The following is an 18,197-nucleotide window of genomic DNA, read 5'->3' as shown; positions in this document are numbered from 1 at the left end:
GCCGCTGCAGCCTCTAAAAATCTCTCATTCCCTAATTGCTTTCGGGATCATGAGCTCTGCACCCTCTCCTCAATTTCTCTGTTCCCTTATCTCTTGGCTTACCCTTACACTTACCCTTGCCTTGCCTCTAGTTAGGGTTAGAAAACACAGAACAAACCACAAGTTGTGGTGCCGATCGATGGGCTCTAATCTCTCTTTATTGTTGTCCTTCATATATATCTAGATTTTGGGGATGTTGAGTAATTTTTTTTTTTTTCGAAATTAGCCCTCGGTTGATTCGATTATTTTACTGTGCCCCGTAGTGTGCCCCTAAGCCCCTCATTTTATTCCCTTCCTGCGCTTCAAATCCACCCAATAGTATAAAAAAGAAACGATCTTGGCTCAACACTTCATTTTATTTTTCTGCGAACAAACCTCAGAGCTCTGAAGCTGCAAATTATCGGCCGATAAAGGTAAAACTCGAAACTTGATCGTCGGTTCGTTCATGGTGGAAGCAGAACCTAAGGTTTGTTTCTCTGTTGATCTACCTCTCTGAGTTCTTTCATTTCTTGGGGGTTTTGCACTTGGATCGATTATGCTGAATCTTTCTGTTGATCTACCTTTGAGTTATTTCATTTCTTGAGGGTTTTACACTTGGATCGATTATGCTGAATCTTTCTTTTGGTTGTAGTAGATGATTGATTTTGTAGCTTTCTTTGTTACTTAATTAGTGATAGAATTAATGCTTTCCTGCTCCATCCGCGAATGTTCGTTAAAGTGCGTTCGCGAGATGAGGTCACCGTGGAGAAAAGTTCGAGAAGTAAGTTCGTTGCGAATGTTCGCAAAAAGTGCGTTTGTGAGGATGATGTCACTACGGAGAAAAGTAAGTCGCGAGTTTGCTGAGAAGTAGTGTTCGCGAATAATAGTTTACGAAATAACTAAGTCTGTTGCGAAGTTTGAGTTTGTTCTCTGTCGTGAAACATGCTGCGGTGAAAAATATTTTATAGCAACTTGCATTACTGTTTGCTCCACTCAAATTAAACTAGATATTTTGTATCTAAAGTACTTTTAATCTAGTTTAATATACTTTCATCTTAGATATTTTGTAGGTTAATCTTGTACCCTATATAAGGGAAGTGTTGGTTGATGTAAAAGGAGTGAACAAGTTCAGAAACTCAAGTACACAAGTTTGTTGGGTTAAGTTGATCTGTCCATGCTTCATTTTCTACTGCAAATTAATCAAATCAACAAGTTGTGGTTTCGATTATATTTTGTTCAAATACAAAGTAGAAGCAATCAAAATTTTACAAATATATTCAACAATTAGAGCTAAAGAAAGAGCTAGCTAGGGTTTTGTAATTGGAAAGTTTCCCCCTTTTGGTTATATTCTATAATTAGACTCATCGAATTTAGGAATGCTTTTGAGTGCTTTAACCCCAGTGATTCACTTCTTTTGATTGCTTTTTGATTGATTATTTTATCAAAGTGTTGATCGATCCTACTTTCGGGAAAAATTGATGTCAGAACCAGTGAAACTAGGGCATTATGAGGGCGTAAAGAAACTAATGTGATTATATATGTATCAAAACTACATTTACAAGACTAGTTCGTGTGATGTTGGGTTTGTTTTGAAATGCTAAAATCCTTGATTTAATCCTTTTCATCTTTTAACCAGGAAGATGAGGATACTGTTGCTGATGAGGACACTATGGCTGATGAGAGCACTGAGGATGAAGTGCTTTCCAATTCCGCTTCATCTAGGTAAAGTCTTATTTTGTTTCATCTTGATTAGAGTATAATCCCTTAAAGCTCTAGTTCTTCATTTTTACTGTTCTAAGTGGTTTTTTCTTGTCAGTTCGAACGTTGGTGCCGAATCAAACTTGTTAAGGGGCATTTTAGCTTCACTTTTGTTTAGCAACCCTCAGGGTAGCAATGTGCAAGTCAGAAATTCTGTCCGAGGTGTCTCTAGGAGGTATCAGCATTCCAGTGTGTCTCCCATTGCATTTAAGAGGTAGGGGATGCGCGTTGTACAACGTTCACTCAGTAACACTGCTCACATAGCCATTGAACAAACTGTGACAGTCAATTGTAGTGTTTCTCGTACCCCAGCAGCATTTCCATAAGTAGCGATTATTAAACTGCATTTGCAGTCTATTGCTGGTATATGGAGAGCAAAATTTGTCATACTTTTTTAGTTGGGCGATTTACTTGTTCTACATAATATCTGGGATATTGTATATGAAATTAGCTAGTGGAACTTTTTAAAAAATTTATAGAATTTAAAAGTCTAGGTGTATTAAATATAGACTTTCAGCAGTCCATGAAAGTCTTGGAGTATTCGATTAGGATTTTTAAAGACTTTATGAATTCCACCAAAATCTAGGGGTATTCAATTAAGACTTTTAAAAACGAATAAAAGTTCAGATGTATTCAAAATTTTATTCATACTTATGGAATTAGAAAATCAAAGATAATCATGGACTTTGTAGTGTTAACTATACATACCAAATTTCAATAATTTTCTAGCCACAAGACCAAAGATTTGAAAAAGTCTATCAAAGATTTTTTTTTTAAATCTATCAAAGTTCCCTCTCTTTGCATTGAAGTTCATGGGGTAGGGACTCCAAATACTTGTGGCGCGAATCCCAATCCTGTTTCATTGAGTTCTCAAGGTCCTGGAGCGAGTTCCAGGTCGAACTGACGTGGTCCTCATGATTCTTCTGCTGAAGGGTCACTAGATGCAGGAGGGAACAAGCCTGGTAATGCAAGCTCTGGCATGCTTTTCTGAGATAACTCTGCTGCAACTCCAGTCCTTCCAATTCCAGAAACACCTTCCATCATTGTCTGTTACAAATCCAACTCTTAATTGTAGAAAGGATGAAACTTTGGCGCTGCGGTTTATAATATTATCTCAACCCAAACAGAGAAGAAAGGGAATGAAGAAAAGATTCTCATTTCTCAGAGCCTTTTCATACAAACTATCTGAACCTTTTCTTTATGAAAGGAATTTTGTGAAGCTGTTCTAGCGGGTATCAAAATATTAGACTATTCACATTATTCAAATGCTCAGAAAACTGTCGGAAGTCTTAAGTAATAAGAGAAAGTGTGTTGGTGTGTATCATGCAAATAGAAGGTGTTCACAAATCACAACTATTTGGGTTCAAAAAAGACTTCTGTATGACTGAGAAAAATAAATATTGTACCAACTAATGTGACTGAAATCAGCAATTCCTTGCACCACTACCTAAGCCCAATTGTAACAGAAAACCAAAAGGTCTAAAACAGCAAAGGATCAACCAAATATACAACAAAGCAATGAATTAGAGACTAATCAAACAAAAGAGATCCAGTACGTATGAGAAGTTGCCTAAGTCATCACCTTAGTCAGCATAAGCTTTTAAACCTGGACTCATGTAAAAGCCAAAACCACCCCCAATCACCAGTGAAAATGTGTGTCAAGGTTTGATAACATTTCAAGTACTCGATCTATATCAAGCAATTCTAAGTTTCTACAAGAAGGTCGGTCCAAATTATGTTCTACCAAAAACTACTGAGCTAAACTCTACTGACAATGCACTGTGAAAGGGTTTTTAGAATCAGGATATACTGACAATAACAGAATTAGTGAAAGGCTTTATTTTTGCTGCTGGGGTTGAGACTCAGAGGTAGAACTGCTAGAATTAGGTCTCTTTCTTTTTCTCTGCCCTTTTTGTTTGACATTGGAGCCAAGATTTGGTGCCGGTCTTCTCCATTTCTCCTTCATTCTTTCGAACTGAACTACTTGCATTTGAATGTCAGCAGCTGGGTATTCGCACTCAAGATTGTAATCTTTGATGCATTGCTGCACAGCTTTTAGACCACCTATTTTGTTGTCTACAAACTCAGCCTGTAATCACACGTAAGACTTGACAGCTATATATTTACATTGAGGATGGTGTATAAAGAAGAGCTAAGAATCTACTATACCTTTAAATCAAGAGATATCTTTTTTCCACAAAATATTTCACAGAACTTCTTTGCATCTTCCACATACTCTTTCAAGAGTGGTACTGGGGGGAGCTTTTCAGTTAACTTGAAGCTGCAAATAAATCTAACAGCCTCAATCAGTCGACCCCTTTCTATCAGATTCCAAATAATACCTGCCGAGTGTTAAAAAAAAAAAAAAAAAAAAACCTTATAGGCCTCATCAACCTGATTTAGAGAAATTTGAAACAGAGAAGAATTGCATAGTATCAGCAAGCTAGCAAACCTACAAAAAAAAATCAAAAGCATAACAAGAAATAAATAATTGATGGTCAACATGGAACACAGGAGGATAGTTTTAATTTTCAAGAAACTTGCCTATCATCTTAGCTGCAAAACCATGTGTGACATAATTCTAGAGCCGTAATTGTCTGAGAAATCACCAGAAGAAGCTTTACAATCTCATCTCCATTCAACATAAAATCCAACTCATACATAGTTATAAACAGAAAATATGCCAAACTCTCCACTGAATTCTTAGTGTTGCCTCACATCTTTATTTTCCACTGGGTTGCTAGATATCTTGCATTTTCTTTCATATGGGATCCAACATGCGGTGAAACAATCATTAGCTCCTTCAATAAGGAAATGTTTCGTGACATTACACTTTCTTCAAAATATCCCTTCCTCAAGTATGGCCTAATAGAATTTCGCATGCTGTTCAACACAACTTTAGCTGGGTCTGGTACTGACTGAAGATAAGCAGCCAAGTCACTCTGTACTGAATGATTACAACTAAAATTCTCATTTAGCAACCCTGGCACATTCCTGTCATCTCTGGTGGTATTTGGTTGAAGATTTGCTGCATTTCTAGTCGGTGAAGATTCTGGTTCCTCTTTGTTGGACGTCACTATGCAATTGCAATGATAAACAAAGAAAACGCAAAACACTGGTTAATGAGTGAATGGTTTTAGATTTTTCAAATTGAAAGATATGTATAGCATTGTGCTACTTGGGTGGAATGTCTGACTTATACCAACAAAAAAAAAAGTATATAAAAATAATAAAATGGATGTTTTGCATGTTTCACACATCAGATGATATTTATGAGCAAAATGAAGATAGACTACCTATAATACCAGCATAGAAGAATATGCAAAATTATTAAATATAAGAAAAGTATGATGAAATGGTATCAAAAGATGAACATATGTAGCACATGGCATGATATGACCACTGACACTCAAACAAAAGAGATCTAGAAAAACATCAAGAAATGCTGATAGCTGTGAACAACATTCTCATAGGTAGGAAAAAAACCAAACTTCTTATGACTTGCATTAATCAAAGATTGCGAGGTTGTACCATCTATATTGATGCAGGAATGATCAATTGTAGATGAAGGAACAGTGGCATTGTTATCAGCAGGGGCAGGTTCCAAATGCTTAGTTTTCGCTTGAGAAGAAAATTGTTTCTGCTTCAATTCAAGCTCTTTGGCCTGCTGTGCAAGCTCCCTTTCTTTCATCTGAAGTTGATGGGATATTGAAGCCAAATCCTTTTTGCACTCTTCTGTGGACTTTAGGAGTGAACCCAAATGCTGTTTGTCTGCTTTTAATGACTTTTCCAGTGAACCAAAATGCTTTTCTTTCAACTGAACATTATTGAGGCGTTTTTTAACCCTTGTTTCAGTCAGCTTAAGTTCATCAACTTTCAAAGCAACTTCTCTCTCTTTTGATTCAAGGTCTTTGGCCTGTTGTTTCAGTCCCCTCTCTTTCCTTTCAACTTCTTTGAAGTATTCTTTGATCATGTTATAAGCAAGAAGAAGTTGTTCCAAATTTGGCATGAGCAGTCCTTCAATTTGCCTCTCTTTTAAATCAACCTTACCGGACCAATACTCCATAGAAGTCTTCACTTTGATATCCATTTCCCTAATACTTTTCTCAACCCTAATCAAATTATTCCTTCCCTCTTCGATACGGTTTTGCATCAAAGCACACTCCTTATCCTTTTTCCTAAGCAACTCCTCAACCTCCAAAACCCACTTCTCTTTACTATCAAGCTCTTGGCTTTTTTCTTCAACCAATAAACTAATGGATTGCAACTCGGTCTTCACTTGTTCAACCTATAACTCTTTCTCTGTTATTGCCTCCTCCATTGCATCATATTCCTCTCCCTTATATTCAATCAGCTTATCAAGACATTCCAACTCGGACTCTCTGTCTTCCAATCGCTTTTCTCGGTTACTAATTTCCTCCTCGCGGATCTGAAGCTCTTGGAGTCTGGTCTGTAACTCATTCAAGTTCGTGTCAAAATGCTCCTCTAGGTACTTCCACACTTTTCTCATAGAGTCCATTGAGCATGCTTTTCAAAACCCCAACTGTACAGACGTCAAATGGAGCCTTAACATAAACCATTTCTTTGATTACACTTAGCACAGCAAAAATGCAGATTTTCTTTATCAATACTGAGCATGAGTACATATTTAATTTAATTTGCAAACCACATATCAATAACAACAACTATAAAGGAAAACATCATTTCAACAAATTTTTTTAACAAACCAAGAAGTCTAGCTTCCCATTTCACAGAAGCCGGAAAGTCCTAGGCTAGGAGAACCACCATTTTTCATCAATAGCATTAGAAGTAGCAGCTCAAAACTTAAAGAGAATAAGGAGGCTTCATACATACCTTTGGGTGTGGACTGTCTCTGTCTCTTCTTCTTCTTCCTCCTCAACCTGATTTCAAGGTTCTCTCCACTGAAGCTCTATGTGCAACAGAAGCTTTGTTACAGCAGGTATTCGCCTTATGGTAAAAGTTGATCAAGACCGCAGGTTTAAAACTATGTATTGAAAGGACGGAGTTGAACCAAGTTTACAGTCCTTCCCCAAGAAGCTATATCTCTCCACTTAACACTTGGCCTCTACACCATTAACTCTTTTTTTTTTCCTTCATGTCTTGTAGTTTTCCCCTGACATTAATGCCTAATGGAGAACCATCCATGTTCAATGTAGTAGTCCGATGTCAATAAGATTAAATTATTCTGATTCATGAATGAAGATTAACCAAAGGGGATTGGTACATGAAAGGGTACTTGAAGTTGTTTTAGGAGTTGATCAACCTGTTTTATCATCGCAAGGAGAGAGTGACGAATAATTGGAGTATACCTTAGCTATTGAGGTTTGGAATGTTAATTGAACTATATGTATACAAGTGATATATAATATCCAGTGTGACCTAGGAAAGTCCTGAGAGAAGTTCAAAAGATGGAAACATCAATGGAACATCCAAGTTCTATGGTTGTAAAGCTGTTGGAATTCCAAAACATGTATGTTACGGACACTTTCTTAAACTCCGATCCTACATTTGTCGATTGAACAATCAACCGTCCGCAAAAATCAGTGCCGGTGCTTCTGGCCTGAGCTCGGGCTCCACTGAAGCTCAGTCCAATTAACGAATTGTTTCAGCAGGTATCAGCCTACCAATCTCCATGCAAAACCTTACCAAACATAGATGCAAGGTACCCTCACGTAAAAAGAAATAGCCTTCTTGAAGAAGCTATAGATGTTTGAATTCCTCTCTCTTTAGGGATGAGAATATTACGACGAACTAGCCTCAACTAGAGACATGTTCCTTGGTCTTTTTTATCTTTATCACTGCCTATGCAAAAGCAGTGAATTGATTCACAAATGAGACAATCATCTTAGGCCCCCCAAGATATATATTTGTTTTCAAGTTTTTGACATCAAGCACTCCTCAATCTATGTCAAGGGTTCTCTAACTTTCTCGAAGCAAACGACTCACAGAAGCTGTGCCATTAATACAGTTGGATCTTCGGAATTAGGATATACATTTTATTCAAAAGAGTAATATAATCTGCACAATTTGGTCATTTGCCTAATGGAAAAGCTTGACCAAAAGCAATAGATTCAGACATAAAATGAGTTTTGAGCGTTTACCAGTGAGAGGCTGCGTTAAAACCTGCAATTGTCTAACAGCTATAAATCCATCCATAATAACAGTGACACTATGGTTTTCAAGACATCCCAACTGGTCCTCTATCCATGTCATGGGTCTAGCAGCTGAAATGGCTCACGGATTACATTTTTTTCTGCAACGGCGATATGTGCGAAATCTTCGTTTCCTCCAGATTTCCTTCTCTTGTTTATCATCATAGGATGGAAGACATAGCACCACCTCCCTTTTCTCCTTTAGTTTCCCAGGGCCTTTAGTTTTCATCATAATGTCGAGAGATGCCACCGAATGCAGATTCTCCTTTAGTTTTTCAAGCTCCAAAATGTCATTGATAATGTCTACTAGTGAATACTCAGACTGTAGGTTGTATTCTTCAACACATTGAACCACAACTCTTAGATTAGTTATCCGGTCATCTACAGCATTTTCCTGGGAGCAAAACTATAGATGAGTACTTGCAAGGATGGTCCTAGATTTATCAATTTAAGAAGCAGTTACTGAATATTAAAAGAAGAGCTACAGTTACCTTTTTATCAAGTGATTTCTTTTGACTGAAAGTTTCACTCCACCACTTCTCTGCATCCTCCACATACTCGTTTAAGAGTGGTGCAGGGGGGAACTTGTCAGTTAACTTGAAGGTGCCTATAAATCTAACAGCCTCTATCAGTTGCTTTCTTTCAATGAGAATCCGAATAACATCTGTTATGTGTAAAACAAGGTCGTACGATCATCAAACTGCTAGACAGAAGTCTCGAAGGCAAAATTCCATAGTATCATTCATTCATTCGTCGAACTTAGAAGTCACTATTACGAAATGCATCAAGAAACAGAAGCATATTTAAATGGAAAAGAAGAAACTGTAACAGTATCATAATTATGCAAGGGGTATATGTGTCTTGAACCTGTTAAGTGTTAACTGAGCTTCTGAACAGAGTTATTCCATGCATCACAATATATAACAAATCCAAACAAAATCAGTATGTAAACAATGTATAACCCAACTTCATTGTACATTACCTAACACCATATCTTACGCTTAGATCTATCAATCATTTCCAAACCATTCGTTAATATTCAACTCATAAATTCCTAGAGGCAGTACAAAAACACTCAATTTTTCAAAACACATAAAGCTAATCCTGACTTATAAAGTTAATCTAAGGCTCATCAATCATTCCCTAGCCATTTGCTAATATTCCTCATGACTTCCTAGAAAGCCAAAGAGAACTCTCACCCTAGCACATGAAACACAAGATTATCATCTAGAAAAATCAATTTAACAACAACTATAGCTCCAAATATTTCTACATTGCAAACAGAAGTCATCACTACTCAATGCGAAACACAAACAGCACACAACCAAAACCAAATTCTCGAAACAATTACCGTGGATCTTATCCCCAGAATCAAATCCCTGACATAACTTCATAATCTCTTCACGCTGACAAATCACCCCAATAAGCTTCACAACCTTCTCTGCATCCAAACCACCTCCCATTTCGCAACCCACCAATTCATCTCTCTTCAACTCCAATCCTCCATCACCACCACTCAGCTCCAATCCAATTTCTCTAGCCTTCTCTTCAAACTGCCTCAGCTTCACCCTCAGCCCCCCGCCCACCGACCCCAAATGCTCTTCCAACACCTCCTGCAGTGCCCTGGAATGCTTCCTCTGCTCCTCCAACGACTCATGTAGCTCATCCAAAGACCTCTCCCTCTCTTCCACCGATTTCTCAAGCTGACCCAAATGCTCTAATCTTTCCAATTCCTTCAACTCATGTGTCTCCGCATTCCTCTCTCTCATCTCCAGACACTTCCACCTTTCTCCGATCGCTTCCTCCTCCGACTTCACCCTCAGCTCTCTGGCCTGCAATTGCAGCTCCCTCTGATCCAGACCTTGCATTCTGGTCCGCTGCTGGTTCCGGGTCGACTCATACCGGGCCTGGAGCTCCGTCAGCTGCCGGGTCAGGTCCACCACGCTGTCCTGTAACTCCGCGGCTATCTTGTCCATTATCTTCTCTGAAAACCAAAACCCAGTACGGCGTTTAGTGAGAATTGAAGAAAGGTGAAGGCTTTAGGGACTGAAGCAGCTCCATTGGAGACTGATCAGGTTCTGGGTTTATTAGAGGAGAGGAGAGGAGCTGGAAAGGTTGTGTCTTTGGAATTGAATTGGGGTTTGGTGATTGGGATATGATGAAATAGCCATGGGAGGTTGTTCTGAAGCGTGCAGGGGACGATTCACATGGGAATTGAATATTGATTTCTGATTTTTTTGCAGCGGGTTATGAGATTCAAATCCTACCCAGATACCCGTAGCTGTAAAAAAGTGAAAACTGAAACCCCGTTTTTCTTTAATATCTCTACCTAGTCTACGAGTGCGGGAGGGTGGGTGGTTATAACGTGGAGCACATTTTACCAATATTGAGATTATTATTATTATTATTATTATTTTTATGCTACGAAAAGATTATAGATTAAAGATGAAATCCTCTCTGGCATCCCAAGTTTACAAAATCGAACATTAATGCTTTTGAAGCCTCCATAGGGACTCTATTTGTCTACACATTTCCACTAGTACAATTATGGCCTAGATTAGCTATAGCATCTGCTACAAAGTTTGATTCCTGAAAGATATGTCGAAATGAAATTGAGTTGAAACTTGTAGCAATGGCTTGGATATCTTGAATAATTTTGAGTAAGCGCCAAGGTTGGTGTATCACTTTATTGACAGCATCAATGACAAGTTTGGAGTCGCCCTCAACTTCAACTCTATTGTGTCCTCGTTCTAAAGCACAGACGAGTCAGTTACGTAGAGCAATAGCTTATTTTAAAGGAACTGTAATAGTAACAACCTGTTCAGTGGCAGCTACCAGGGGCCTTCCATGAACATCACGTATAACAAAACCACCACCAGCGGAAGTTCCATTTACTGATCCATCAAAGTTGAGTTTAACTGCACAAGTAGAAGGAGCTGTCCACCTAATGGTGGTTTTTTGGTTTTGGGAAAAAACTCTCTCTGCTTGTCCCTCTGTAGATCTGACATTACCCATATTCGCAGCAGAAGCTGCTACCAATAGTGAGATTATGATATTGAAAATTTAAAAAAAATAAGAGCCTTTGACCGAATTTGATACTTTAAAAATGTCATGAAGAAGTCGTGGCATGCCGAAATATATTAAATTTTGTCAACACTGTTTTATTTTTAAAATTATTTGTGGCTGATTTCGGCACTGGTAAAAACAATTTAGGAATTTCTCAGAGTGACAGACCTCAAAACTGATTTGGACCAAATAAGATTTTAGGATTCAACATGGCTAACCCTCGACGACAATAGTTGTTGAAAAAGGAGTAATGGATGGTTCGGTCGTGTGGTCCGGGTATTTAGTAACATGTTGAATGACATGTCATCCGAAGTAGGTGACTCAATTCTATGTCAAAACGAAGCAGACACTACTAAATTTGACGGAAATGGTCGTCGAAAAATGAGTCATGGGTACTTGAGTAGATGGTCATGTCTAATCACTCTAATGACATGTCCAGAGTAGATGGCTCAATTCAACGTTGGGATGAAACCAACGCCACCACCCTTGACAGCAATGCTCTTTGAAATATGGGTCAATTAAATTTTAGGAAGCTCTGTTGTACTGTGCAAGTGAAGATTCTGACGCAGAAAGAAATGAATGAAGCTCTCTGTTTGGACATAAATGTTGCTGCAAATTTTTCAGCGGGTTTCAGATTGGCCATGATTATTTAAATGCTATTTGGAATTGATGGGGGCCGTTTGTTTTGTTGGGTTTCGGAGAATAGACGGACGACATCTGTGGAAAGGATTACTATACAGTGTGTAAGAGAGCTTTTTATAGCAGGTCGAGGTATCATGTAAATGGAAAGAAGTGATAAATATCTTTGTGTATGAGAAGGTGGTGAGAAGTGAGAAGGATTAGTACACTTGTTTTATTTCTAAAAAAGTTCATGACATTCATGCATGGCCTCTTGTCTCATTATTTCTCAGTAGATAGACAAGGTTCTCTTCCATAGGATACAATTGCTCTGAAGGCAGATAAATATGGAAAACTATGTGTATGTATGAGGGTATTCTATGTTGTTAAAGTAAAGGGGAGTTAAATTCAACTCCCCCTTATCAATACCATCAGATCCATTTCAAACTTCTTCCTCAAGTAACTGAACACAAGTCTCAAGCTTCTAAAACATTTCAACTACATTTCAACTACATAATTTGTCCTAAATGGAAGTGATGCAACTTAGAAAAGTCATGCCATCAAATACTAATACTGGTAAAGCTACAATAAAAAATTAGGCTTGTTATCTACCTAAACTTGTGGCCTCCTATAAAGTTATGGATCATTCAAGGATGACTGTATGAGCATGGTCATGATCAGCACTGTGCACTTGCAGTGGATTTCTGACATTCGATCCATATTGGCCTGTCAATGTTAGCATCAAGCCACCTTCAGAATTAGCACAGGTTGCGTGGTCATTGGCTGCCATACCAAACTGTCCAGGGAGTCCATAATTTGCATACAGCCTAGATAACGAACTTGACTCTGGACAAATTGAAGTGGAAATCGGCAGTGCATAGGGTATAGCAGTGGATACAGCTGTCTGGTGATTACTTTGTTCAAGCTGTTCATGTGGTTGAGTGATGGGGGCAGAAGTGCTGGTGCTTGGTCTCTTCCTTTTTCTCTGATCTTGTTGATCGACCCTGAAGGCAAGAGATGGCGCCAAACTTCTGTAATGCTCCTTCAGTCTTCCCAGCTGAATTACTTGTACTTCGATGTCTGCAGATGGATATTCGGACTCAAGATTGTAGTCTTTGATGCATTGATGCACAGCTCTTAGATCACCTATTAGACCATCTACAACCTTCTCCTGTAAGCAAAAGTAGGCCTTAATAATGTATATAACATTGGGGATGGTACTAAATTTATCGATTCATGAAGCAATAATGAAAGGTGTCCAAGGAAGAGCTTGTACCGTTTCACCAAATGATAACTGATTTTTGCAAATTTCACTGGCATGCTTTCTTGCATTATGCACATGATCTTTCAAAAGTTGTACAGCAGGGAACTTGTCTATTAACTTGAAGATGCAAATGCATCTAACAGCATCAATTAGTTGCTTCCTGTCAATGAGATTCCAAATAAAACCTGCGACAAATAAAACAGAATTGTAGCATCCGTCAAATCAAGAGTAGCTAAAAATGAGAATTGCATAATCAACAGCATATTTGAGAGGGAAAAGAAGAAATTAGAGCATAATCATAACTATGCAAGGGAAAGTCAGAATGCAGTAATCCAAGAACATGATTTCACTAAACTCTCAACCAAGGAGAGGACACTAGTTCCAAACAAACAGATATCAAACCATTCAACAGTACATTTGTGCTAAAATTTACTAATGCTTCTGAACCACAGTTAACAAAAAGACCACTTACCATACAATAATTGCCAACAAAGTCACTATGCAAACCTTGTCGTAGTCAATTTCATTGTATATTTTCCTAATACATGAATTTTATCACAGGTTTGTCAATCACATTCAAACCATTTGCTAATATTCTAACCAATTAGCTCCTCAAGGCAGTATAAAACCAACCGTAAGATAAATATCATCTTGGCAAAAGGAACAAAACAATGGTATCCAGACTCATAGAGTTGCAAAAACCTATTGGCATTATATGTAACTTGCAGAAAAATAAATCAAGTAGTATCAAAAACTAAATAAGAGTAATGGTAAAGATAGAGCACACCGTGAAAGCCAAATTTCAAGAAACTTACCAGGAATCTTATCTGCAAAGCCAACTGACTGACATAGTTCTAGAGCCTGTCTATGCCGAGAAATCACCCCAAGAAGATTGACAATGTCACCTCCATTTATGGTAGAGAGCAATTCATATGTAGCCAAAAACTGCAAAAATAGTAAAATCTCCAACGAGTTGCCAGCATCGGCTCTCATTCTAGTTTTCCACTGCACTGCCAGCTTTCTTGCATCTTCTTTCACACGAGGTCCAATGTGCTTTGACTCTCTCATTAGTGTCTCCAGTAGGTAAATGTAACCCTTCATGACAGTTACTTCTGAAAAAAAACCTCCTTCTCTCCAACACTGAGCAAAAGAGCTTTGCAGCATTTCCAACACAATTTGTGCTGGGTCTGGTGACATTTGAAGAGTGGCCAACATTTTGTCCTGTACTGAATTATTCTCACTCAAACGCTTAACTATGAACCCCTGAAAATTTGTTGGTTCTCTGGTTGCACTTAGTTGAAGATTTGGAGCTGAAAAGGGGGCTACAAATTTGGCCACTGAAGATTCCGGTTCCTCAATTCTAACTGGGAAAGAAATTGTGCTGCTCACTGTGCAAATACAGTAAGAAATAGTAGAAAGGAGAGTTAGTGAATAATTTTGAGTTTAACATTACATATGGTAGCATTATGTGCGACTGGTGCTTTGATCAAATGGTAAGTCTTGGATTGGGACGGTCATTGCTATCAGGTTCAATTTTTTCCATGCCAAACTAGGGACAAATACGAAAATGCCTTTGCATATGTCAAACATCAGTTGGTAATTATGTGCAAATGGGAGTAGAAACGGCCTCAAAGACCAATGTAATAGTTTATGCAGAATTCCCATAACATGATCTGCGATGAAGTATTTGTACCAAAGGACGAGCATATGTGGCATCAAGCATGTCCACTGACCTTCCCAAGAGTACAAGATGCTGATAGCCTTCAACTAGATATTAAAACAATAGGGACGAAGGATACTCTATAATGTTCAGGCCAGTAAAAAGGAGAAAGTTCTACTAGCTAAAACTGTATGCAATAATATGAAATACCAATTTTGAGGAATATAACTATTAGGATGGTTATTTTGAAACATGTTTAAGAAGATGCTTGTTACAACCCAAAGTAAATCACTGCTCTCAATTGCTTTACAACGCTGTAGGAATACAGCATGCCCTAGAGAGAAGATAACCATGCTATGCAACAGCAATAAGCAATCAAGTTTTATCCTCTAAAGAGAAACTCCACAAGGCAGGACATCAATATTCAGAACTTCTCATTCTGACATCTATAGGTCAAATATCAAGTTACAAATTAGAATTTTGTGAGGCCTATCCCATTCCATAACAGGAAACAGGGCAAGGCTGCTGCTGGTATAGAAGTCTGTTTATTGACTAATACAAGGGTAGTGATTCTAGAGAGTGATAAATAACTTTAATAACTAGAGTAATCAGAAGTGTATAGCATTATTCTATATATATAAGAACAATAAGAGATAATCATCAAAATAAGAAACTCAGTTACAAATAGCAAAACAAGAAGGAGCTTACCAAATGCCTTATCTGAGGCACCAAGGGCCTGGAATTCAGTTGTTTGTTCAGGCTGAACAACTATAGAGAGAAGACTGTGAAGCTCCTTTGGATCATACATGGAGGTCAATTCATACGTAGTAAGAAGCCGCAAGAAGCCCAACACCTCCAGCCTATTCTCAGTGGTCACCGACAACTTAGCCTTCCACTCAGCTGCCAACTTCATTGCCTTTTCTCTGACCTGAGCATTAATTTGTGGCGAGAATCTCTTTAACTCCTGTAGCAATACAATACAACTCCTTCTAATCACTCTTAGATCCGAATCAAGCTCCCTGTTGTCCACCGTTGAATTTGTAGGGTAAAACCCCTGCATTGCATCCAAAACCAATCCTGCTGGGTCTCTTGAGGCTTGAAGAAGAGCTGATATTTCTCTACTCATTAAATCAATTCTCTTCAAATGCTCACTCACGATCAACTGCAAACCTCTAGCATTACTTGCTGTTGAAGGAACGACGACATTGTTTGCAAGGAACATATGTGGAATATTCACTAAAGGATGAACAATACTAGCCTTCTCCTTCGATTTCATTTGTTCTCCAGTAGCTTTCGGAATAGATTCCAATAGTTTTTGTTTCAAGTCAAGCTCTTTTGCCTTTTCTTCAAGTCTCCTCTCTTTCATTTCAAGTTCATGAGAACGTTCTTGCACTGACTTCTCAACTAACTCAAAATGCTTCACATTCTCCTGTCTCATTTCCTCAAGCAAACGGAAATCCCTTTCCAATGTCAACTGAGCCTCATTGAGACACTCATTAACCCTCTTACCAATCAAATCAAGTTCCTCAACTCTCGGCTCAAACTCTCTCCCCCTCGGCTCAACCTTCTCCACCCACACTTCAAGCTCCCTCTTCTTCACTTCAACCTTGCAACACCACTCCTCCATTGCCTTCTTATGCATCCCAAACTCCTTCACCTTCAACTCCATCTCCCTAATAACCCCCTCTTTCGACTTAATCCTATCCGAATACGCCACCATCGATTTCTGAATCCCTTCCATTTCCCCCCACTTCAAACTCAACTCCTTGTCACACTTCTCAATCAACCTCTCCACCCTCTTAACCTCTTTTCCTCTCAGACCACACTCCTTCTTCCTCTTCCTAATATCAACACAGTACTTATCCAACACTCCTTGCACCACCCTCACCTTCTTCTCCTTCCCCTCAACCTCCCTACCCTTCTCCTCTATCCTCCTCTCAACCAAACTCAACATCTTATTCCTATCCTCAAGCATTCTCTCCTTCACTCTAATCAACCTCTCAACTTCCGAAAACCTCTTCTCTTTCACACCAAGCTCTTCACTAGTTTCTTCAATTAACAACTTTAAAGACTGCAAGTGACTCTTACCGTACTCAACCTCCTTCAAAGACTCAAGCTTTTTCACCTGGTCGGCGATTTGGGCTTCCCGGGCCTGCAGCTCCTGGAACCGGGTCTGGATTTTGGTCCGGGTCGAGTCGAGGTGGTCCTCGAGGTCCTTCCACTGAGGACCTAGGACCATAAAGGGAGAAGCTTGGGTGTGTAGGCTCTCATAGGCTCTGCTCAGATTGCTCTGCTTCGTCTCTGCGAGGTCTAAATCAGAGGCTATGTTGTCCATGAACAAAAACCCTATATTTTCAGATAGGGAAAAGGGAAAAAGGTCGGAGCTTTAGGGAAAAACCCAAATTCTCAAAACCCTTGAGAATGGAGAAAATGGAGAGTGACTTGAGACAGTAGAGTGATCACAGAATTTAAACACCATTTTTAGAGCCTTTACCTATCTTCCGTACAAAGCTAAAATGAGTGTGAATTGGGGGCCACGCCACCTTATGAACTGCCGCCACGTGGCCAGCATTTTCAAATTCTTTCTTCTTTTTTTCTTTTTTTTTTTGGGTTGTGTAACTTGTGTTCTTATCTCCTCCTTACATATGAATTTTATGTGGGCGGGAATACGCTTATTAGGTTTAGTGTATGTTGTTCATTTGTTCACGGTGATGAGCGGGCTCCGTTAGAGGAAGGACCTTTTCAACCCCAAAGGTTCTAAACTTACCCGGACTGTGAGAATACTCGATCGGCATTTGCACCAACATGATTGGTTTCGTCGTAGATTGAACGACAATTAAAGAAGTCGTCATATTAGGCAAGTGTAATTGTCGGGATGGAAATAACCCGGATCACTAGCTAAGTGTTAGGTTTGGTGTTTATTCTCTCTTGGTGGAGATATTTTGTATGAAGTGAATGCCGGATATTAATGGTTTGTGCATTCATTGTGACAACTTATGAGTAGAAAATTGATGCATATTCAAATAAATGCATTGGGCTAAATGCATGGTCAAATTCATGTATTGACTTTTTTGTCATATGTGGACTAAATGAGTGGTTGATTCATGAAATCAACAGTGATGAAATGACTCTAGGAGATTCTGTCAATGGCTATAAATATAAGAAGCTTGGGTGGAGGCAAGAAAAACTCTAAGGCCATGTTTGTTTCCCAAAATCTGGGCATTGGGAAAGGAAACATTTCCTGCGTTTGGGACAGCCAAGGAAGGGAAATTGGTTCCCAAAGGAAAGGAAAAAGTGGAGGAAATTGGTTCCTCCGCCCCCCCCCCCCCCCCCCCCCCCCAAATAGGATTTACTTTCCCAATGGAAAGGAAAATGATTCCTTTCATTTCCACCAACCAAACATGGCCTTAAGGGCTTTCAAGATGTAGAAGCAAAGTGAGTTGTGTTCAAATGTGTAGTATGTAGTAGGGAGATAGCTAAAAACTGAACGGTCGAGATGTGGATATGCGACCGAAAAGTGACCCAAAACTTGAACTTCACACGTTTATTTCAAAGTTGGATAAACGATCATATAATTAACAACCTAGTTCTCATTTCTTTTCCAATGCACATATCTTTATGAGGAGTGATCAATTTTATA

General features: G+C 38.8%; 3 protein-coding genes across 5 annotated transcripts; all 3 read right to left on the bottom strand.

Moving 5' to 3' along the window:
• Positions 1 to 4,218: 4,218 nt before the first annotated feature.
• Positions 4,219 to 7,608, bottom strand: LOC112195353. The gene is made up of 3 exons (XM_024335765.2): positions 6,631 to 7,608; positions 5,308 to 6,319; positions 4,219 to 4,852 (listed from the first exon to the last, which is right to left on the bottom strand). The coding sequence occupies exons 2-3, from the start codon at positions 5,927 to 5,929 to the stop codon at positions 4,491 to 4,493; spliced, it is 984 nt and encodes a 327-aa protein (XP_024191533.1). The 5' UTR covers positions 5,930 to 6,319; positions 6,631 to 7,608; the 3' UTR covers positions 4,219 to 4,490.
• Positions 7,609 to 7,770: 162 nt separating this feature from the next.
• On the bottom strand, positions 7,771 to 10,263 carry LOC112195361. Of its 3 annotated transcripts, none has more exons than XM_040517084.1 (3): positions 9,301 to 10,263; positions 8,441 to 8,556; positions 7,771 to 8,343 (listed from the first exon to the last, which is right to left on the bottom strand). In XM_040517084.1, exons 1-3 carry the CDS (start codon positions 9,923 to 9,925, stop codon positions 8,032 to 8,034), a joined length of 1,053 nt encoding a protein of 350 aa, XP_040373018.1. In that variant the 5' UTR covers positions 9,926 to 10,263; the 3' UTR covers positions 7,771 to 8,031. The 3 variants fall into 3 exon arrangements, with proteins under 3 accessions (XP_040373018.1, XP_024191542.1, XP_024191543.1); XM_024335774.2 differs by having other exon boundaries at positions 8,441 to 8,622; positions 9,301 to 10,262; XM_024335775.2 differs by having other exon boundaries at positions 8,441 to 8,613; positions 9,301 to 10,261.
• Positions 10,264 to 12,026: 1,763 nt separating this feature from the next.
• Positions 12,027 to 16,994, bottom strand: LOC112193926 (FRIGIDA-like protein 5). Its single transcript, XM_024334190.2, has 4 exons — positions 15,266 to 16,994; positions 13,713 to 14,285; positions 12,910 to 13,082; positions 12,027 to 12,804 (listed from the first exon to the last, which is right to left on the bottom strand). The coding sequence occupies exons 1-4, from the start codon at positions 16,890 to 16,892 to the stop codon at positions 12,277 to 12,279; spliced, it is 2,901 nt and encodes a 966-aa protein (XP_024189958.1). The 5' UTR covers positions 16,893 to 16,994; the 3' UTR covers positions 12,027 to 12,276.
• Between the last annotated feature and the right edge of the window lie 1,203 nt (positions 16,995 to 18,197).

This window comes from Rosa chinensis, chromosome 3, assembly GCF_002994745.2.
Source record: "Rosa chinensis cultivar Old Blush chromosome 3, RchiOBHm-V2, whole genome shotgun sequence".
Classification (NCBI taxonomy): Eukaryota; Viridiplantae; Streptophyta; class Magnoliopsida; order Rosales; family Rosaceae; genus Rosa; species Rosa chinensis.
This window is presented reverse-complemented; position numbering and strand designations above follow the sequence as displayed.

Excerpts from the sequence above, each read along its gene's own strand:
- LOC112195353 (XM_024335765.2), bottom strand. The coding sequence starts at position 5,929 with ATGCAAAACCGTATCGAAGAGGGAAGGAATAATTTGATTAGGGTTGAG. Across the intron at positions 4,853-5,307 it reads TTCCTGCATCAATATAGATG|TGACGTCCAACAAAGAGGAA; the intron begins GTACAACCTCGC and ends GCAATTGCATAG.
- LOC112195361 (XM_024335774.2), bottom strand. The coding sequence starts at position 9,925 with ATGGACAAGATAGCCGCGGAGTTACAGGACAGCGTGGTGGACCTGACC. Across the intron at positions 8,623-9,300 it reads TTCTGGGGATAAGATCCACG|ACATAACAGATGTTATTCGG; the intron begins GTAATTGTTTCG and ends ACCTTGTTTTAC. Across the intron at positions 8,344-8,440 it reads AGAAATCACTTGATAAAAAG|GAAAATGCTGTAGATGACCG; the intron begins GTAACTGTAGCT and ends TTTTGCTCCCAG.
- LOC112193926 (XM_024334190.2), bottom strand. The coding sequence starts at position 16,892 with ATGGACAACATAGCCTCTGATTTAGACCTCGCAGAGACGAAGCAGAGC. Across the intron at positions 13,083-13,712 it reads CTTTGCAGATAAGATTCCTG|GTTTTATTTGGAATCTCATT; the intron begins GTAAGTTTCTTG and ends TATTTGTCGCAG. Across the intron at positions 12,805-12,909 it reads AGTTATCATTTGGTGAAACG|GAGAAGGTTGTAGATGGTCT; the intron begins GTACAAGCTCTT and ends TTTTGCTTACAG.